Source organism: Haliotis rubra, unplaced genomic scaffold (assembly GCF_003918875.1).
Source record: "Haliotis rubra isolate DU_JTF1 unplaced genomic scaffold, ASM391887v1 Scf271, whole genome shotgun sequence".
NCBI classification, from domain to species: Eukaryota; Metazoa; Mollusca; class Gastropoda; order Lepetellida; family Haliotidae; genus Haliotis; species Haliotis rubra.
In genome coordinates, this window is record NW_025766792.1 from 559,407 (window position 1) to 582,883 (window position 23,477).

Genomic DNA, 23,477 nt, shown 5'->3' on the forward strand with positions numbered 1-23,477 from the left:
CTTGATCGCGGACAACCTGGGGCCCCTTTGCTAACAATGGCAAGCGCCAGCTGGCGGCACTCATACATGCTAATACTGGAAAAATTGTCAGGTCGGTTCTCAACTTATCCTTGTTAGCCAGTACATCATGAATTAATTTAAAGACTTGGATCAAGCGTTCTAAACTTTAATATAACATAGTATAACTTACACAATTAGTGACAAACAGTTTATTCATTCATTCATTCATTCATTCATTCATTTACTTATTTATTTATTTCACTGTTGAGATACGAAACAAAGAAATATTGATGGCCTAATTCACAGTGGGTGATTTGTTTCTTAAAGTGAGAAACACACTACTCCTAAAATGACTGGGGGTGATTTTGTGTGAATCTGGCAAACACCTTGTTGATAGTATGACTATTTTAATTCATGGCCTGCAGAAATGATGATACACCAGAGTAAAGGTGAAAGTGTGTCAGATTTTGATGACTTGTATCTATGTTGTATCAACACTACATTGTGTCCAACAAACACTAGCTCACTTGTGTCAAAACACAATGCATTCATTCATTTTCCCAAACTGATTCCATGGAAGACATCACTTGGGTGAGATCCCACATCTCCTTGGAGATATCGCTACACTGATATATATCATATCAAATGACATTCGGTAATATTCTCTTCACATGTAAACAAAGTATAAAAAAGACAAAGTCAAATGAATATATTCATGGCAGAATTAAATAAAAATAATTTTAATTTTAAATTTGTCAAAACGTGCAAACAAATCAAAACTTCAGTAAATGCCCATCATGTAAGTGGTATTGTGTTCATTTTGTGAATCTATACATGATTCGCTGCTAGATATTTCAATCAATAATATTATAATATGTCCACTTCTGTTGATAGACTCCATGACTAGAACTATTCTAGTTTTGTGCGAAACTAATAATCATTAGTCGAGGTATCGGCATCAGCACCAAGTATATTCAGCTATTCTCCTAACATGGAAGCTACAGAAAAGTTATTTGGTATTTCCTGTCAAACATTTCAAACATTCATTGTAAGTCTTCTCAGTCTCATCACAATAAACGATTTACTCCAACACTCTCTGTGATAAGACCTGATCAACTTCCTCATCAGCTGATATCACTGCTTCTAAATGAGCCATGATAAAATAATTATTTGTAAGTGAATTGAGACTGCTATATCAGATTTCTGTATATCATAAACAAGCATCTCCACGCCATTTTAGGCAAACTATCAAGGCGTAAGGGTATACTGTGGCAGTAAGCTCTGGTAAGATAAACATTTGCAAATGGAGTTCATAAAAATAAAATATAACCCAAATAAGTTTAGAAAGCTGACATGTGATTGGCTCAAGATCAGATTTAGAATTAGCAGGTATAGTTTGCTGTAGGACCTCATGATGGGACCTCACTAGAAGTGTCCTCAGACCTTCAGTGAAATAAAGATAGTGTAAAATACCTGATCTCAATAAGATTGAAATCTGCCATATTTTTTAAAAAACACTGAATATATTAAATCTACAACTGTGTCAAAAAATGTTCAGTACAATTAAAAACTATTCACAACTTAATGTATGTTATATTTGGGATTACACTTTCTTAGTAAAGTACAGATTCTAGTACTTTTTGGGTTGAGTCACATCCGGGATTCGAACCCACACCCTCAGAGTCAGGCACCTAATCGTCCCGGATGGGACTCAACCCAAACAGTACTAGAATCTGTACTTTACTAAGAAAGTGTAATCCCAAATATAACATACGTTTCATTTGACCACTTTCTAAAATGGCATTGTGTATTTATTCACAGCTAAGTCCAATGAAAGCCGATTGTATTATGACATGAGATGAGATAACACAATGCTCTTGAATAACAACAATCTGAACAACAAATATTGGACAATAAACTGTAACTTTGTAAAAACAAATTAGACAAAGTACTCAGCTGTTTGGGTTGTATGTAAATTTATACATATCTGACAAAAGAATCAATAATCACACACCAAATAATAGACATTAAGTTTTGTCTCCATGACGATGAATTACTTCTGACATACATTAGGCATTTGAGATTACTTTCACAATTCACATTATTTAAAAGATCTTTTTCTATATAAGAAAAACATCATGTTTAAGTATATGGAGAAGGAAAGAAATATTTAAAAAAACAAACCATTCTCTCATCACATTCAAGAAATGACAAATATCTTCATAATCATCAATCCAACAGATAAATGCCCTTATTTCTAATTCCCCAACTATTTGATATTGTGGAATGGGACGGGGATGATAATTTTGTTTAAATAAAATCTGTTTAAAAAATTGTTGTCCCAAAAATAGCTCTCATTATGTTTCACAAAAATATGCTAATATTCACATTTATATTGGACATTGAAAGAATATTATATTGCATGAATTTGTTCTGCTCCCACTTAATGATAAAAACCTTGTACATCTTAAACCCGGGACTCCAATCATGTTATGTCAAAAACATTCAAGCCCTGCCTCAGAGAATGCGAACTGCTGTGTCCAATAAAATCTTCTCTCCAGGTCAATCTCAACCCTGGATTATTAAAACTGAATAGAAAAGAAATACGCTGTCAGATATTTTGGCCTGATGCTCTTCCAAAAGTATGTCTCATCCATGAGGAAAAAACAACATAAATTAATATAATTCATAGCTGTTTGGCTGACAAGTCATTGCATTAATAAACTCCTGAGTCTTTAAAGCTGACAACCCAAACCCTGATGGACACATCGGACGGTGTTTGTGTACATAGTAGTGATGAAAAGTAGCACCAAATCATCAACTACCCACATCACACATCATATCCTGAAAAACTCAAACTTGTTGGTTCTTTTTTCATGAACAGTATGATGACTTTATTAATGTTATTTTAACACCTACATCAGACTTTGAGCCGTATGTCTTGTATGCCAACAAATGCCAAACAAAAAACTTCTCACAACTCACAAGAAAAACCAGATGTTTGGCAATTCCTCAAAGAACATGTTATTTTAGTTCACATTGATAAATGTGTTCACCCATCACATGACTTGTGGGCTCCAGAAATGGGTTACATACATTGTACCCATGTGGGGAATCGAACCCGGGACTTCAGCGTGACGAGCGGATACTTTGTCGGACGCTTTAACCACTAGGCTACCCCATCATGCTTCAAGTGAAGTCACTGGAAAGTATGACACAAGTAACAGCTGTTACAAGGAGCTGGCACCAGTTGTGGGATACAGGTACTACCGGCCGACATATGTACAAACTTAGACCATCTCTTAAATCTGGTCATCCAAATCGTAGTCGTAAAAGGCGTGATGAGGTCATTCTGTCATGTCTTAGACTTGGACTGTGGGCTAAATGTTTACAGGAATATTATAGATAAGACTGTCTCTTCTAAATGTGGCCATTGCAATTTGGAGATGCCTGAAAATATTGAACATTATCTAATTACATGCCCTGGGCATAACAACATAAGATACAATCTCCGAAGTTCTGTACTTGAGGTTGATGATATATTTTCTTTAGAAACAGTTTTGGGCGATATCATGTACTGGTCCGTGCAACAGGCAGTTTTAGATTTTGTCTCGTCATCTGGAAAATATGACGTAATCTAGACAGGCACTCGAATGGCTTAGACAGATTTAGTTCTGAGATTTTAAATCATTTTAACGCTCTGTCATCTTAACCTACTGCTTTTTTAATGAATGAGTTTTTCATGTTTCAGAAATGGAAGTGATTACTTAAGGTTTTTAATCCGTAACACGAAGCAAAGGGTATTCGAGAGATGTATACATCTATCCAAATGAATATTAATAGTGTTGTCATTTCTTTTATGTTAACTAAACGATTTTTGGTGATGAAATAACCCAAGGGCAAATAGGCCTCTTATTGGCCCAAAAATTATACAACCACACATGCTGTTTCATCATCACAACAATGGGACTGTGGGGGTGATCTCCTAGGTCCTCAGGTCTAGACCTGCTGGGACTGTGGGGGTGATCTCCTAGGTCCTCATGTCTAGACCTGCTGGGACTGTGGGGGTGATCTCCTAGGTCCTCATGTCTAGACCTGCTGGGACTGTGGGGGTGATCTCCTAGGTCCTCATGTCTAGACCTGCTGGGACTGTGGGGGTGATCTCCTAGGTCCTCATGTCTAGACCTGCTGGGACTGTGGGGGTGATCTCCTAGGTCCTCATGTCTAGACCTGCTGGGACTGTGGGGGTGATCTCCTAGGTCCTCATGTCTCCAGACCTGCTGGGACTGTGGGGTGATCTCCTAGGTCCCTCATGTCTAGACCTGCTGGGACTGTGGGGTGATCTCCCTAGGTCCTCATGTCAGACCCTGCTGGGACTGTAGGGGGGTGATCTCCCAGGTCCTCAGGTCTAGACCTGCTGGGACTGTGGGGTGATCTCCTAGGTCCTCATGTCTAGACCTGCTGGGACTGTGGGGTGATCTCCTAGGTCCTCATGTCTAGACCCTGCTGGGACTGTGGGGTGATCTCCTAGGTCCCTCATGTCTAGACCTGCTGGGACCGTGGGGATTATCTCCTAGGTCCTCATGTCTAGACCTGCTGGGACTGTGGGGGTGATCTCCTAGGTCCTCAGGTCTAGACCTGCTGGGACTGTGGGGTGATCTCCCAGGTCCTCATGTCTAGACCTGCTGGGACTGTGGGGTGATCTCCTAGGTCCTCATGTTCAGACCTGCTGGGACTGTGGGGGTGATCTCCTAGGTCCTCATGTCTAGACCTGCTGGGACTGTGGGGTGATCTCCCAGGTCCTCATGTTCAGACCCGCTGGAACTGTGGGGTGATCTCCCAGGTCCTCATGTCTAGACCTGCTGGGACTGTGGGGTGATCTCCTAGGTCCTCATGTCTAGACCTGCTGGGACTGTGGGGTGATCTCCTAGGTCCTCATGTCTAGACCTGCTGGGACTGTGGGGGTGATCTCCTAGGTCCTCAGGTCTAGACCTGCTGGGACTGTGGGGGTGATCTCCTAGGTCCTCATGTCTAGACCTGCTGGGACTGTGGGGGTGATCTCCTAGGTCCTCATGTCTAGACCTGCTGGGACTGTGGGGGTGATCTCCTAGGTCCTCATGTCTAGACCTGCTGGGACTGTGGGGGTGATCTCCCTAGGTCCCTCATGTTCAGACCTGCTGGGACTGTGGGGTGATCTCCTAGGTCCTCATGTCTAGACCTGCTGGGACTGTGGGGATGATCTCCTAGGTCCTCATGTCTAGACCTGCTGGGACTGTGGGGGTGATCTCCTAGGTCCTCATGTCTAGACCTGCTGGGACTGTGGGGATGATCTCCTAGGTCCTCATGTCTAGACCTGCTGGGACTGTGGGGGTGATCTCCTGGGGTCCTCATGTCTAGACCTGCTGGGACTGTGGGGTGATCTCCTAGGTCCTCATGTCTAGACCTGCTGGGACTGTGGGGGTGATCTCCTAGGTCCTCATGTCTAGACCTGCTGGGACTGTGGGGGTGATCTCCTAGGTCCTCATGTCTAGACCTGCTGGGACTGTGCGGGTGATCTCCTAGGTCCTCATGTCTAGACCTGCTGGGACTATGGAGCTGATCTCGGGGTGACAGAACTGACTCATATCAGAATCCTCATGTCAAAAAAAAAAGGGAACAAAGGTAAAATCATCGTGGAAGGTTTTAAAAAAAATCAGATGTGAGTGACATTTTTTAGATTTTATGATAACAAATCTCTTCTGACTAACATCAAAATAAACACATCTTTGTGAAACACAATATGCTGAATATTCTGTATATTGGCCACAATGTCATGAGGTCAAGTGGTTTAGTCGGGTGAAACATGTCATTTCAGTTTGAAGTGTAGCACATATATCTTTCTCGGATTTGTTGTGGAGAGACACTATATGCACTACTCAAAACAAAATAATGTACAACAATTTTCAAAATGTTTGTTTCTGGTTTTGTCGGTCGAAGCTATCCGCTAAAAAGTATGAAGTGTTTCCTGGTATCTTGTCACAACCATCAGCTATTTCTCATATAACCCTGTCGCCCATGTTAATAAATGGTTAACTTCACACTGTTCCCTTATTTCTTCCCCTGAGTATACAATTCTCCGGGTGTAATGTGATGATTATGTGGGACACTTCCATGCCGAGAGGTCGAGAGAGTCCAGGTGCTTCACTGTGCCCTTCTTCCATATAAGCCAGATGAAGCCGACGATGACGCATGCCACAGACTCGATGTAGTACCCGTCCATAGTGGTGGTGCAATTGCCGTCAGCTGCGTGACATTCCTGGAAGACGGGAAGCAAGGTCAGGGAATGGTGCAGTCACAATAATAAGGAGACACTGAAATAACCTAGACAGGATCTGCTAAACTAGTGGTTGATAGTGTGAACATTTACTACACTGGTGATACCCACAACAAAGGGTTCTAAAAAATTTGGACTCTGAAACCTGGGTGAGTACCTGGGCCCTGTTGGGATGACAGACTTCGATCACTGTCGGGGAGAGGGCAGAGACTCCGAGTGAGTGAGTGAGTTCAGTTTTATGCTGTACTCAGCAATAGTCCAGCTATATGGCGGCAGTCTGTAAATAATCGAGTCTTGACCAGACAATCCAGTGATCAACATCATGAGCATCGATCTGCATAATTGGGAACCGATGACATGTCTCAAGTCAGCGAGCCTGACCACCCGATCCCGTTCGTCGCCTCTTACGACAAGCATGGGTTACTGAAGGCCAATATTCTAACCCAGATCTTCACGGGTGGGAGAGACCTGGGGGTGTAATCCAGGATCCTACATACCGCTTTGAGAGTCTTGCTGTTACAGGTGTCGATGCCGTCTGCTGTACATTTCGTCCAGGTCAGATAGTCAACCATCCATAATGCAACAGTCGCGGGCCAGTTACCTCCTGAAATATAGCTTCATTAATAGCAACTGCCTCCTGAAATAGTTTCATTAATAGCTACCGCCTCCTGAAACATTCTCTCACATGTACTTACTGCCTACTGAAACATTCTCTCATATATACCTACTGCCTCCTGAAACATGGTCTCATATATACCTACTGCCTCCTGAAACATTGTCTCATATATACCTACTGTCTCCTGAAACATGGTCTCATATATACCTACTGCCTCCTGAAACATGGTCTCATATATACCTACTGCCTCCTGAAACATGGTCTCATATATACCTACTGCCTCCTGAAACATGGTCTCATATATACCCACTGTCTCCTCCTGAAACATGGTCTCATATATACCTACTGCCTCCTGAAACATGGTCTCATATATACCTACTGCCTCCTGAAACATGGTCTCATATATACCTACTGCCTCCTGAAACATGGTCTCATCTATACCTACTGTCTCCTGAAACATGGTCTCATATATACCTACTGCCTCCTGAAACATGGTCTCATATATACCTACTGCTTTTCACACATAATATCATAGAACTTGTACCAACTCACCCAAGTTGGACAGAGTGTTGAGGAGGGTCATGTAGGTGCCGCCTATCGCTGGGTCGCTGACCTTGGCAGCAAAGGCCATCACTGCCACAAACATGCTGTACACAAATACCTGGAAGTACATCATGAATGAAACATATAATACATTGAAACACGACCAAATTTGTTCTTTCAACATCGCAAAACGTGTAAGGATCAGGGATTGGGAAAGGCAGGGGCCATGGGCCATTTTGCACATTTGAAAAAAAAATGGCCCATTAAAATTTGGAAGTTTGCTATTGATACAAGGGCAGTGGCCCATTCTAAATTCAATGGCCCACTGTCAAAGTTTCTACCCCAATCCCTGGAGGCTTATATAATTTTGTGAATATGAAAAACAATATCATTAAAACTAACTAATGTATGGGGTGAAAAACGTAGCTCTGCCTCCTGTTAGGTCAGGTAAATGTTAAGTTATTAAATAATAACTAAACATTATGTGGTCATTTGTGTGATCAATGTTTTATTATAACAAATCCATTGTAAACACTTAGTAACAGGGGACATAGCGACACAGGTGGTGACAACTCAATTAACCATGTCAACATTGTGAGTGGCCACTACAGGTGTTGATAAGCTACTACAGGTGTTGATAAGCTAGGCAGCAGAAGCACGTTGAGGAATCCAGTCAGGGACTGTACCAAATATCAACAACAGATTTGCCCAACTGAGCTAAAGTGAGTGGCTGTTTGAGTCCTGTTGTAGGCATCTGTCCATCTTATCCCAGAAATGTTCAGTTGGGGAAGAGCCTGGACAAACAGCCGACCATGACAGTATGGTCACATCATGGCAGTAGAGAAATGTAATGCTGAATCAAAATGCTTGTCAATATATGTGCAACATGTGGTTGGGCACTACAACATACCTGATGTGTGGCATAGCTGCCGAGGGTGATGACGTACCAGTACCATGGGAACTCGCCTGGCAGTACCATGGGAACCCAGGATTCGCCTGGCATCAAGATTAACCTGCAACGCCACCAGGATTAACTCTGCCCAGTATTAACCAGCACACAGTACACCAAACCCAGGATTAACCTGCAACAAATAAACCCGGATTAACCAGCTACACACTACACAAGATTAACCTGCAACACACAACACAGGATTAACCTGCAACAAATAAACCCGGATTAACCAGCTACACACAACACAAGATTAACCTGCAACACACAACACAAGATTAACCTGCAACACACAACACAAGATTAACCTGCAACACACAACACAAGATTAACCTGCAACACACAACATAAGATTAACCTGCAACACACAACACAAGATTAACCTGCAACACACAACACAAGATTAACCTGCAACACACAACACAAGATTAACCTGCAACACACAACTCAAGATTAACCTGCAACACATAATCATGGATTAACCTGCAACACACAACACAAGGTTAACCTGCAACACACAACACAAGATTAACCTGCAACACATAATCATGGATTAACTGTTAACTCTGCGTTGCAACACACACAACACAAGATTAACCTGCAACACGCAACACACAAGATTAACCTGCAACACGCAACACAAGATTAACCTGCAACACACAATACAAGATTAACCTGCAACAAGATTAACCTGCAATTACAACAGGATTAACCTGCAACAACACAAGATTACCTGCAACACTGATTAAACACAACAACACAAGATTAACCTGCAACACACAACACAAGATTAACTCTGCAACACACAACACAAGATTAACCTGCAACACAATACAAGATTAACCTGCAACACACAAATACCTGCAACACACAACACAAGATTAACCTGCACACAACACAAGATTAACCTGCAACACACAACACAAGATTAACCTGCAACAACACACAACCTGCAACACACACAACACAAGATTAACCTGCAACACACACAACAACACAAGATTAACCTGCAACACACAACACAAGATTAACCTGCAAACACAACACAAGATTAAACACAAGATTAACCTGCAACACATAAACACAAGATTAACCTGCAACACAAGATTAACTCTGCAACACAAGGTTAACCTGCAACACACAACACAAATTAATTAACCTGCAACTCTGATTAACCTGCAACACACAACACAAGATTAACCTGCAAACACGCCCACAACACAAGATTAACCTGCAACACACAACACAAGATTAACCTGCAACACACAACACAAGATTAACCTGCAAACACAAGATTAACTCTGCAAGATTAACCTGCAACACACATGCAACACACAACACAAGATTAACCTGCAACACAGCAACACACAACACAAGATTAACCTGCAACACACAACAATATTAACCTGCAACTGCAACACTATTAAACACAAGCAACACAATATTAACCTGCTAAACAAGATTAACCTGCAACACGCAACACAAGATTAACCTGCAACACGCAACACAAGATTAACCTGCAACACAACACAATATTAATTAACACAAGATTAACCTGCAACACGCAACACAAGATTAACCTGCAACACGCAACACAATATTAACCTGCAACACGCAACACAATATTAACCTGCAACACGCAACACAATATTAACCTGCAACACGCAACACAAGATTAACCTGCAACACACAACACAAGATTAACCTGCAACACGCAACACAAGATTAACCTGCAACACAACACAAGATTAACCTGCAACACGCAACACAAGATTAACCTGCAACACACAACACAAGATTAACCTGCAACACAACACAAGATTAACAACAACACAAGATTAACCTGCAACACGCAACGCAAGATTAACCTGCAACACACAACACAAGATTAACCTTCAACACACAACACAAGATTAACCTGCAGCACACAACACAAGATTAACCTGCAACTAACAATACAGGATTAACCTGCAACACACAACTCAGGATTAACCTGCAACACACAACACAAGATTAACATGCAACACATAATCAAGGATTAACCTGAAACAGACAACCCAGCATTTACCCAAAATTAAAGTACATTAAATGTTCCTTTGCGGTTTATTATAACTGTAGCCTACTGCAATGACATGTTTTGAATTAACACTGATGACACCCGTGTTCATGGTGCTTACAGCTCATTCAACATTACTCAGCAATATACCAGCTAGTTCATGGTTGTAAATGATATGCAGAACAAACTAGAGGTCGACAGTTTCAGCAACATTCTCAACAGATGGATTACAATGACACCGAATCATCAGGTCGCTACAGATCAAACATTCCCAAGTTACCTCACAACAATGCAGGGCTACTGGGTTCTGTCTTGGCACTTCCACACAAATACTACCATGAGTAACTTTCAGGGGATTTACTCTGTCTGGGAATCAATACTGGGGGTGAGAGTCGTTGGTGCTGAGGACAATGTCGTCCCCCAAACCCTCCCTAGGGTAAACACACAGAGTAATAACAGAAATTGATTTGTGCGCTAAATTGAGGCTGCATGTAAAATACTGCAAGTACCAATACTGGTACAGCCAATACTTTGATTGTGTAACCTGATTAATTCACTTCAATCAATCCATCCTTTCCACTTCATGTAGTAAAACAAATGACATCGTAGCCTAAAATTCGCACCTGAAAGGTAAGGCTCTGAGGAAGACATCCATGGGTCGCGGTCCGGTCGTGTACTTGCTGATGCCAAGAGCCAAGAGGATCTGCAGTGGCACCATTGGAACGGCAAACAACGCCAGCCTCTCTTTGGGGAGTCCTGCCTCGATCAGCTTCAGGCTCGTCAGGGAATCTGCAGCGGCAAATCCAATCTAAAAGGAAGACAGTACCAGGACATATTCATCTCCAGAGAAAAGTCCAACTGAATTCATCCATTCACACAGAACTGCTGAATGGGCTTGCACTATCATTATTATCAAAGAGACACAATAACTAGGGGGAGTTGTTTATTGTAGAGTATGGTGGCGTGTGGTCCTGTGCCAGAAGCTTAGGTCACTAATCAGTTGACGTTAAGCAATGTGGAGCTCAGACAGTTCTTGGATGGGTGACCGTGTTTGGAAGCTTGACTCCTGAGAATTTCTAGGTCTACAGTCCTGCCCCCCTTCCGTCCTGCACCTTAGGCAAGTGAGTTTGTTCAAAACTGCCTGTTCACCCAGCAGAAAATGGGTACCTGGTTGGGTAAGTCATGTGACTATAACCTTCTAGCACCTAACAGACAGCTTGGGTTATCCAGTGTAATAATAATCAGATTCTCATTAAGCACTGCGAGCAATCACTTTGTGTTTGGATACTGTGCACTATAGAAGCAGGTGAGTGAGTATAGTTTTAGCAATATTCCAGAAATATCATGGCAGGGGGGCACCAGAAATTGGTTTCACACCTTGTACACAAGTTTGGAATCTGACCACGGTGATGGGGACAGAACACTCTAAGCACTAGGCTACCAAATCCCCTGTCTATCGTAAAAGAAAACACTGCAGAGAGAATACCTTGAACCCCAGGTTCTTGTGGGACCGACTCAGAATCCATCTCAGTTACCTGCCCCAGCTACCATCAACCCTGCCTCTGACCCTGACCCCTAACAGGTCAGGTCGTCGGGTCAGGTCATCAGGTCACAATGTTATCATTGCAGGTTGCTGGAATTCCCATGTATAAATCACTTAATGGAACCTCTAGGTCCCAAACCATCAGTTCTTCTCAATGAAACCAAGGAATTACTCTCCCTCTGAATCTCCACACGGTTCTCATAAAATAATAGATACAAACAATTCAAAACAAGAGTCATCAGAAGATGACATATCCCCCCGGCCCCCACATCTTTGAAAGAACAAATCATCTGACAGTTACTTAAAGTCCAGCTTGATTTTAGACTAAGTGCAAATAGTTTCCATGGAAATCATGAAAAAAATAAATGACAAAAATCTGCAAATAGCAAAAGGCACCACTTTGGGATCTGCCTAACATATCTGCCAAGTTTTGCTGAAAGATATTAAGAAGTATTCGAGTTGTGCTCCGGAAATGAAACCTACACCTCCTTTTTGAGTCTAAGCCCGAATCGTTTCCATGGAAACCAAGAAAATAATACATCACAAATATCTGTAAACAGCAAAAGGCACCACTTTAGGTTCTGTTTGATATATCTACCAAATTTTGCAGAAAAATACTTAACGGTTTCTGAGTTATGCTCCGGAAACGAAGCCCACCCCTCCCTTTAAGACTAAGTCCAAAACGTTTCCATGGAAACTGAGAAAAATAAAAATGCCAAAATCTGTAAACTGCAAAGGCACCACTTCAAGAAGGCACCAACTTCAAGATCTGCCTCGTGTTATATCTGCCAACCCTCCCTTTTTGACTCAGTTCAAAGTTTCCATGGAAACTGAGAAAAATAAAAGAAGTTTTCTGTAAATAGCAAAAGGCATCACTTCAAGATCTGTCTCATATATCTCCCAAGTACTGCTGAAAGAACCCAACGGTTTTCCTCCCTCTTGAAACCTAAATCTTTTGAGATCGTTTCCATGCATACCAAGATAAATACAAATGCCAAAATCTGTAAAGAGCAAAAGGCACCACTTTGGGATCTGCCTCACATATCTGCCAAGTTTTGCTGAAAGATATTAACAAGTTTTCGAATTGTGCTCCGGAAACTAAACCCACCCCTCCTTTTTGAGACTAAGTCTGAATCGTTTCCATGCATACCAAGATAAATACAAATGCCAAAAATCTGCCAAGAGCAAAAGGCACCACTTTGGGATCTGCCTCACATATCTGCCAAGTTTTGCTGAAAGATATTAACAAGTTTTCGAATTATGCTCCGGAAACTAAACCCACCTCTCCTTTTTGAGACTAAGTCCGAATAATTTCCATGGAAACCAAGAAAATAATAAATCACAAATATCTGTAAATAGCAAAAGGCACCACTTTGGGTTCTGTTTGATATATCTACCAAATTTTGCAGAAAAATACTTAACGGTTTCTGAGTTATGCTCCGGAAACGAAGCCCACCCCTCCCTTTAAGACTGAGTCCAAAACGTTTCCATGGAAACTGAGAAAAATAAAAATGCCAAAAATCTGTAAATAGCAAAAGGCACCACCTTAGGTTCTGTTTGATATATCTACAATTTTTGTTGAAATATATCGAATGGTCTTGGAGTTATGCTCCGGAAACAAAATGATTACGGACGGACGGTCGAGGCGATGACTATATCCCCCCGCATTACATGCTGGTGTTTTTTGTTTTGTTTTTTTTTTTTTTTGTAACAAAACATACATGAATTTTGCCAAAACTGACCTTGACCTAATTTTGACTGACCTTGCATGTAAGGAGGATGACACAGTAAGACAAGACAGCAGGTCGTTTGACGACCTTCCCGAGGATCTTGTAGGTCTCCACAATGCCCTGGTCGGGGTCGGCCGAGAGGTCAAGCTTCTCTTTCTTCATTATCCAGACCAGAGTTGTTGTGACGAAAAACACCACGCCCCAGAAGGAAAGAAAACCTGAAATAGTATGTACATGTCTCATTACTCTAGAAAGCTGCCTTGTTACAAGAGGTAAAATAACCACTTTAGAAATTCACAATATTATGCTATTTGAATGAAAATTTAAAAAGTTAAAATTGCCTGGACTATTTCTTTCTACAATATGGAATCTGTCATATCAGATCAGCTGGTCCTTAACATATATCATACTAAAACTACAGCAAAATCTTGTCATTACCTGTCAATGTGTAATATTCTTTAGACAACTACTTTTACACCGTGATGGCAATAAATTCCTGTTCTGGTTGTCAATCACAGAATTTTCAACAGATGTCCTCTTCGATGGACATATCAAATAGTTGTGGGGAAAACCCTACCCACTGCAGGTAAAGGCAGCTGAGCATGTTTTACTCTTGATGCAGCAATGTCAAGTATTTGCCAGATGTAATAACACCAGAAAAGAATAGCCCACATATGTTACATTTGGGCTTACACTTTCTCACTAAAGTACAGATTCTAGTACTTTTATTGGGTTGAGTCCCATCCGGGGATTCGAACCCACACCCTCAGAGTCAGGCACCTATAGCTAAAGTACTGTCGGAAATGCTAGAAAAATGCTTTTTGACTTATATTTAAAATTCAGAGGTATTACAGTTACTTAAATAACAAATATCACTTTAAGAAACATCTACCTAATGTAGACCGAGGGAATAAATTTCGAGACATGCCCAAAAATGCATTTTTACTGATGAAAATACCAAAAACTTAGAAAAATAAGGGGTAGTGGGACGTTATTTGATACAAACATTAACTGCCTGTGTTACGTCATCAGCATGCACGGTATCGACAGGTGAAATTGACACCTGAGCACACGCTCGGGCGAGGGGTCATCTCAATAGATGTTTTCTTCAAAATGTTGAATGTGTACGTGTAGTATACGTATTGGTTATGTAAGGGATCATTTGAGTACGCGTGTTTGTTGTGAAATAAACATACGAATTACTGTACATTGGAAAGAATCCTATCACTTGTGTTATCTTATCGATTGATTGTAGAAATGTGCAACGTTTTAATAAATGTTTTGCATGTCAACAGTATATTTCATTGCAAAAATATGGATGTAATTCGGTCAGTTTAATCTAGTTGTGAACATTGGCCAAAGATTTAACGAAGTCACTGGTGTAGCTTCTTTAGAATATATATATTCTTCTTCTCATAAAGTTTGTATACCGCCCGTCTAAGTACTCCCTTGTCAGAGTTGTCAAGGATGGTTTTACGTCCCGGTTTTGCTTTTGAGACGGTCCCTGTCTTGTCTGATTTGTTTACAATATTGTAAACTTGTTGGTAAGACATACCAACAGCTCTACAAGTTCTGTAATAAACCATTTCTATACTAATGAAAGGTTTACCTCTGTCTTTTTCAAGCACAAAAACTTATAAACCTTTGCAAGGTTCGTCTGCAAATAGTTGGCCATAGTGGACGCTGTGATAAAGATGTGCATGCATGACGGAAACTTATTTATCAAGACTTAACATTTATATTAATATTTCTTCAATAAAGAAACGATAATTAAGTAAAGTAACACAAACATTCAACATTTATTTGTTTAAGAAAAACGTTAATTTTTATTTTCACACCACCTGTATTATTAGCATAAATGTAAAGACTATTTCAGATTTCTGTTGTTGAACTCTGGAAAAATCGTAAGTTGTTGTTTTGGTACCAAATTCTCTCCTGTAAACTGCCCTTTAAATGCATGGGAATGTTAAATCAATTGAAATAAAAATTAGGTACACTAAAGGTGAGTTGATATATTGACAACATAATACATGTATCACCTTTCTAAAGATATTAAGGCTAAAAAGCATTTTTCTAGCATTTCCGACAGTACTTTAATCGCAAGCACACAAAGTCAGCCGCTCAGCCACTGCGGCTTCCCTATGTTACATCCTACCACTTTCTAAATGGCATTGTGTATTCAAAGAATAGCTACACCTATAGGAATCAGAGGACTATATTTCGGTGAGCAAAAAGTAGAAATAGTTCCTTCAAGGTGACCCAGTATATTTGCATATCTGCCAAGCTTATTGCTTTCACTGTACACAATATATGTTCTAATATAACAGTGAGTTTCTACACAAGTATCACGACATACCAACATATGATCATATCATGCTATTCATACCCACAAAGCACCAGCTGTTACAGCAACTTATACCATCTCTAGGATCCTGAATGAAGCTGATCAGCCATTATCGCAACCATTGTTTTGTAATACACACTGATGCAGATACACAGCTCTCATCAGAGCCGCCAGGCTCATATTACTTTTGGTATAAATATTCAGAAGACCAAATACCAGGAATACTGTACTGAGCACAATTGGTTTTATTTTCTGATTTCCCAGTGTCACAATCTTGTTGGGAAAAGTGTTCATATATTGGTTCTACTGTGACCTACCTGAGAGTGTGACGACTCCCTGTGACCTACCTGAGAGTGTGACGACTCCCTGTGACCTACCTGAGAGTGTGACAACTCCCTGTGACCTACCTGAGAGTGTGACGACTCCCTGTGACCTAGCTGAGAGTGTGACGACTCTCTGTGACCTACCTGAGAGTGTGACGACCCCCTGTGACCTACCTGAGTGTGTGACGACTCCTGTGACCTACCTGAGAGTGTGACGACTCCCTGTGACCTACCTGAGAGTGTGACGACTCCCTGTGACCTACCTGAGAGTGTGACGACTCCCTGTGACCTACCTGAGAGTGTGACGACTCCCTGTGACCTACCTGAGAGTGTGACGACTCCCTGTGACCTACCTGAGAGTGTGACGACCCCTGTGACCTACCTGAGAGTGTGACGACTCCCTGTGACCTACCTGAGAGTGTGACGACTCCCTGTGACCTACCTGAGAGTGTGACGACTCCCTGTGACCTACCTGAGAGTGTGACGACTCCCTGTGACCTACCTGAGAGTGTGACGACTCCCCTGTGACCTACCTGAGAGTGTGACGACTCCCTGTGACCTACCTGAGAGTGTGACGACTCCCTGTGACCTACCTGAGAGTGTGACGACTGACCCTGTGACCTACCTGAGAGTACCTATGAGTATGACGACTCCCTGTGACCTACCTGAGAGTGTGACGACTCCCTGTGACCTACCTGAGAGTGTGACGACTCCCTGTGACCTACCTGAGAGTGTGACGACTCCCTGAGGCTGTGGCACGGACCGCAGGTAATTATTACAGAACTCCGGAGACTCCAGCGCCAGGAAGAGGACGTTGCCCATGAAGTAGCCAGTAGTCTGACCGACGGAGTTGCAAGTACTTGCCCAGCCTACATTACGCCTGAAAAACCATCACCTAAAACTTTAACTCTTTATATAACACTTATTTACCGATTCTACCGATTCCTGAAAGATTCAACCCAAAACACAAGTAACAAGCATTTTCACAAAGGTGACATAATCCCCCGCCACAAATTATCAAATCAAACTTAAAAAGAAATGAAAGTTTAAGATGAAGTTAAATGTCAACAAAAACATGACCAGTCAACCTGTCTTGATATCGTCTCTTTAGTTGTTCAAACACACAAATATTTTCAAGACTGACTTTGACCTTGACATGAATATCATAGTGTATGAAATATGCAAAAATGAAACAAATTGCTTTTTGAAAAACAGTCAAGGGAAGTCTTGAAAGTCTATGAAGAAAATCCAGTGAATTCAGGTTAACATGCTGAAATCTTCAGTGTCACAGTGACCTTGAAAATTATGTGAAGGTCACCAAAATTGACTGGGTCCTGTGCCTTCATAAGATGAAGCTTGGTGTCATATATGACAAAAATCCAGTGAATGGTTCTTGAGATATCTCACTGACCATCTTAACATGCAGGTTAACATACTGAAATCTTCAAAGTGTCGCTGTGACCTTGAAAATTAAGCGAAGGTCACCAAAATCAACTGGGCCTGGCGCCTTCCCTAGGTTAAGCTTGGTGTTGAATATGAAGAAAATCTAGAGATCAGTTCTTAAGATATTCTAATTCGTACGTACGCACGGAACCTAATACTATAATTAAAAAACCACACACACCCCTCCCCCACTTCCCTCTTACCAAAACATACACCACACCTAACACAACCCTCCCCGAACCCCACACAACCTTCCCCTAACCCCAACACAACCCTCCCCTAACCCAACACAACCCTCCCCTAACCCCAACACAACCCTCCCCTACCCTAACACAAACCTTCCCTAACCCCAACACAACCCTCCCCTAACCCTAACATACACTCCCCTAACCCCAACACAACCCCCCCTACACCTAACATAACACTCCCCTAACCTTAACACAACCCTCCCCTAACCCTAACATACCCCTCCCACACCAAAACAAACAACACTAATTTCACATTAAGTTTGTTCAACACCGATGAGAAAAAAGCGTCAATCTAGCCAAGGCCTTTTCACATTCTGCTAATAAATTAGGTTCTCCTATCACAGAAGTACATGTATACAACACTGGTAGATCTGACACACATACCTCTCTTCCTAATGGTCTCACCTTGACAGCATAGTCAGCGCCCAGCCATCCACGGCGATGTCTTGCGTGGCAGCCAGGAAGTTCAACATGAAGAATATCACAGTCAGCGTCATCACACTCACTGGAGCAGTGTCGTCGCCGTCACCAAGAATGTCCTTGATGTGCCGTGACAACACAATCATAAACACGCCTATCAGGTACTGGGTTGGCACCAACCAAGTCTTCCGACGCCCAAACTGTAGCCAGTATATGGAGTCAACTAACGGCGCCCACAGCAGTTTAACACTAAAAGGCCAATACACAAAACTAAACAGAGCTTGTTCCTTATAGCTAACACTCCTGCTCTGTAACAACATGGGGATGCTGCCGGCCAAGCCTAAAGGAATCCCTTGAAGAATGTATAGAAATGTCAACAGTGCTATACTCCCATAGTCCCCCTTCAAACTGCTGCCTTCTTTCGATGTTTTATCATCATCATCATACAAGTCTGGCTGATCGACAGAGGTTGAGATGGGAATATGAGGTCCAATAAAGTCACTTTCAGGGTCAACCCCATCTATAAGATGTCGTCCTCTCCGGGGACGAGCGTTACCTTCGTTCACAGCCATGTTGGCTGCGATCTCTGGCATGAGAATATACTCGTCAAGAAATAACTTGAGCTTTCTTGCAAGAGTAATCAGCATAAATGTCTGTCAGAACACATCAATCTGAAAAATGAAACTTTGTAAGTTTTTTTGTTTCAGCAAAATAATAGTTTAGAAGACAAATCGTTCAAAAACAACCATTAGACCTGCACTCTTTAAAGGGGCACTGATTGGGAGCAACTCCCGTTTCACACCAACAATCTTAATGATTTGTTTGAGTGGCATTCTAGAAGTTGGTGGTACAGAGATGACAAGACTTTATGGATGATCAATTTCTTTATTTTCACAATGGCGATGTTTCGGTATAGATTCTTAAAATAAAGAAGTTGATCAATGGCGACATGTCGGTATAGATTTAAGAATCTATACCGACACATCGCCATTGTCAAAATAAAGAAGTTGATCATCCATAAAGTCTTGTCATCCCCAACCATCTTAATCACAACGTCTAGCTGCCAGGTGGTCCCTCGACCGTGATGGACACAGGGACCGGGCAACTGTCCACCTTGGCAGAATTTCAGATGGCAGATGGTGTGATGACTAATCCAGTTTGATTATATTTCTGTGGTATTTACCTCGATATGTAATCATGTAACAACTAAGATATAAAACACATTTTGATACTGTTAATTGGTATGTCACACTGACATTGCTAGAAAAATCTAAAAATTTACTTTAGGTATATACAGTTCTAAACTTTAGTACACAGTATACTACTGGGGGCGTGATGGGCAAACTGTCTACAGTGCCAGGCTAGATGATAGTTTGTTAAACAACTTTTTTTATTTTTAGGTCATAAATTCTGCAAAATAATCACAGAGTTGGTCTGATGTTATGATTATGATCAGTGTTTCATTGAGTATTCTATGGTTAGTTGTTTTCGAGTTAGATTGCAATTCATTGGTCTGATTTTGAGCCAAACGGACTATAGTTGCTGGTACTGTAACGTGCAGTAAACTTGGACAAAGTTCTGTGACTGTGTGTCCCAGTCCACCCGGCTGTGAATGGGTACTTCGTAAGGATGGGAAAGCCACACTAACTCGGTGCGCCTAGTGGATGCAAGAGTTGTATGATCCCAGGGAGTTGAGATTGATAATATGACATGCCGTTGAGATTGACATCCAGTGATCAAGGGAAAAACAAAGCGCCTTTGAGCAGCTGAGCTGGATACCGGCACTATACAAATGTTAGTATGTATACACTTTTTCCATATCAGACTGATAAAAGACACATGACATGGAACTGGTTTCTTTATCAACTACAAATGGATGGCATATTGTTCTTCTATGTGGATATTGATGGATACATTCCTCAAACAAGGTAATAGCCTGATATTGCTATAGTCTGTTCTTATTTTCATAGTTGAATTTTTTTTATACATTCAATAAAATCATTCCACTTCACTTATGGTAAAAACAGTTTCATCATTGAATGTGTTGAGTGACAGCTATATTGTTTTAGTTTAGAGACAGGATACTGTAAGATCACATCCAAGTTTGCAACATGTCTGAATAGAACTCATTCAACATTGTTTAACAGCACATCCAACAGCTTAATGCAAAGCTGTCTCAATCATTATGAATAATTTGGTCATTAGGTACTCTGTTTGATAAGAACCCAATCAAAAGGATGAAATTAAACGTAGCAGCAAAATTTTAAAATGTCAAGCAAGTCTTTCATATAAAACATAAAACCCACTGAGAGAGATTACTGGCCCTATAGCATGTATAGCGTCAGCAATGATCAGGACACGGGCTCAGGTGTTAGGCCACAAGCTGGCAATCAAGGCCCAGGTATTGATTGTGTTGTTGAATTCCATCCATTAGCATGCTTGACCATGTTCATTACCATAGAATGCCATATCTTCAGTGTCTCATTCACTAGACGTTTAGCTCACCACATCTTCAGAACACCTGCGTTTCACAATATCAGTTTGTTGTGTAACACTTAGTGCTGGTATTGGCATACAACCTGTGATACGATACATCACAATGCTAAAATTTTAGTCACGGCGATATATTGCCAAAGTATTGTGCACTGAAGCTAAAACCAATTTTAAAGTATTTTGTAAAATTCCGCCATCGTTGTTCAATATTCATTCGGGAAACGAGATAATTAAGTTTGAACACAGACTTTGTGAATGTTGATAACATGCGAGCGCTATGTCTGACACAGTTCTTGACGCACGAATTTCCGAGAAAACGTTTACTTATGACTGACTGACTGAGTTTAGTTTTATGCCGCTTTTAGCAATATTCCACGGCGGGGGACACCAGAAATGGGCTTAACAAATTGTGCCCACGTTTACTTATGAAGGGAAACTAAGCAAGAATATATTTTAAGCCTGAAATAAAAGTACGTCTTTTTTCTTGATAGATATCGCGATTAGACACTATTCAAAGTTAAACATCGATGTATCGTGGCTCATTCGAAGTATCGTGTTGGGATATACAACAATGTAAACCTTTGTATCGATGAATTGTCACACCGCTAGTTACACTGTACTCAACAATATTCCATCAGTGACCACTGATGACAGTAACGAGGACAAGACTGAGTCTGGAACAGACAATCCAGTGACTGATCTCTTCTAACCCAGAATCCCCATAACAACCAACATAAGTTGTTGGGGATCTATTCTGAGGCATCCCGACTGGGTTTATACTGTAGGATCTAACAGGACTGGTAATGATAGATTTTCAAGCTTCCATTGATTAACATGATAAAATAAGATCTTATAAGCAATTGACAATGTTCACTGTGATTAAAGAACGACATTCACTGTTTCAAGAAAGGAGTTCATTGCACCAGAAGTAACCTACATGTGACCATACATGACATTAATGCAGATGGAACCACACATGTGTAACATATGAATCACAATACAAAACCCTTCTACAGTTACAGTTTACAGACTGTGCTTGCTGTTTATGACCTGTGAATATACCAGTCTTAAAACATTTGTTATGGGGTAGGTTTGCCTCTGTCAGGTAACATTTGATTCAAGACGAATGATAAACATTATGTGAAATATCATCTTTGTTTATATCATGTGTTCACCTTTTACACATATTTGTGTTTACTTCATGAGCAAGGCAGTTCAGTCCGTATGAGATGAAAAGGAAACAATATAGCAGACATAAAAACAGCTGTTATTGAATACCAAAACCCATCTACAAAGGAATAATCACTACTTTACGACATGAAATTGTCGCAATAAAAACATATGTCAGTGAAGGTGATTTGATCGACAGAACAACAGTGGCATATGGCCATGACTTGCACTCCTCGTGTTTACTCACGCTCAGCATATGCGACTGGTATCTCTTGTATAAAACATGTCCTACCTCAATAAATTTTCCATGGCAATAAAATACTGTTCGTAGGTGATCCGAGCTTCCCAAACATACTAATCATGCAATTAAAAAACACAAACACTTACGAATGTTTATTACCGGTCTTCTAAACGTGGCAGACGTCCAGCGGCTGAAACCCCGGAAGTAAACATGCCAGCGGTATCAAGCTCCTTACTGCGTCAGCTGAGCGACACCGCAGAGAAGTTTTGGGTTCACATGGCGGATAATTCAAAAACAAATCGTCATCATTTTTTTTATACCGGAACGAAATCTGGTTTTCAGTAAGAATTTGATCTCACGTACGTAGCTCTGGTCTAGCATTGGACAGTTCAAATGTTGCGAAAATTGCAAACTATCTGTAGAATACGATAAACACCTTTGAAGATGAATACTTTAACTCATTCATTGATGTACGCCAAGGTTGTATATTATGTCCATTATTATATGCCATGTATATTAACCAATTTTATAATGAAATTAACAAAAACAAGAAGACAAAGTCATCCATATCCCCCGCAACAGTGCCAACTTTGACCTGGCAATACAATATTTATATGGAAATTACAACAGGTGAGGCCACGGGTCAATGAGGGTCAACTTGGGTTACTTTAAAGTTTAGTTTTTTTCCAAATTCTTGTGAACGTTTATAATTTTTAGATGTTAACGTGACAGACATATGTATAACCCACAAAAGGCACATCTAAGGATCGTGCCTGGCATGTATTACCAAGTTTGGTAAAGCTAGCATGGAGAGTTTGGGAGATTTTCTCCGGACAAAATGACTTCTTCATGGAGTCACAGTTAAAGTCACGTTTCCATGGAAACCACAAAAAATAAAATTCACACTCTGGCGTATCCCCCAAATGGCACATCTATGGATCATGCTTGATATGTGTACCAAGTTTGATGAAGCTACCATGTCTAGTTTAAGAGATCTGCTCCGGACAAGATGACATTCCCATAGCCACAGTCTAGTCACGTTTCC

At 41.0% G+C, this 23,477-nt stretch overlaps 1 protein-coding gene across 1 annotated transcript; it reads right to left on the reverse strand.

Annotated features, from left to right (window-relative positions):
• Window positions 1-5,667: 5,667 nt before the first annotated feature.
• On the reverse strand, window positions 5,668-22,641 carry LOC124280668 (acetyl-coenzyme A transporter 1-like). The gene is made up of 9 exons (XM_046716659.1): window positions 22,579-22,641; window positions 18,514-19,199; window positions 17,143-17,297; window positions 13,784-13,968; window positions 11,101-11,285; window positions 8,383-8,485; window positions 7,482-7,590; window positions 6,811-6,917; window positions 5,668-6,295 (listed from the first exon to the last, which is right to left on the reverse strand). Exons 2-9 carry the CDS (start codon window positions 19,173-19,175, stop codon window positions 6,134-6,136), a joined length of 1,668 nt encoding a protein of 555 aa, XP_046572615.1. The 5' UTR covers window positions 19,176-19,199; window positions 22,579-22,641; the 3' UTR covers window positions 5,668-6,133.
• Window positions 22,642-23,477: the final 836 nt, after the last annotated feature.

What these genes read in the sequence shown, in the direction of transcription:
- LOC124280668 (XM_046716659.1), bottom strand. Translation starts at nt 19,175, where the DNA reads ATGCTGATTACTCTTGCAAGAAAGCTCAAGTTATTTCTTGACGAGTAT. An exon ending in CAACACTCTGTCCAACTTGG is followed by an intron (nt 6,918 to 7,481) that starts GTGAGTTGGTAC and finishes GCTATATTTCAG; the next exon opens with GAGGTAACTGGCCCGCGACT. An exon ending in ACAGCAAGACTCTCAAAGCG is followed by an intron (nt 6,296 to 6,810) that starts GTATGTAGGATC and finishes CCCGTCTTCCAG; the next exon opens with GAATGTCACGCAGCTGACGG.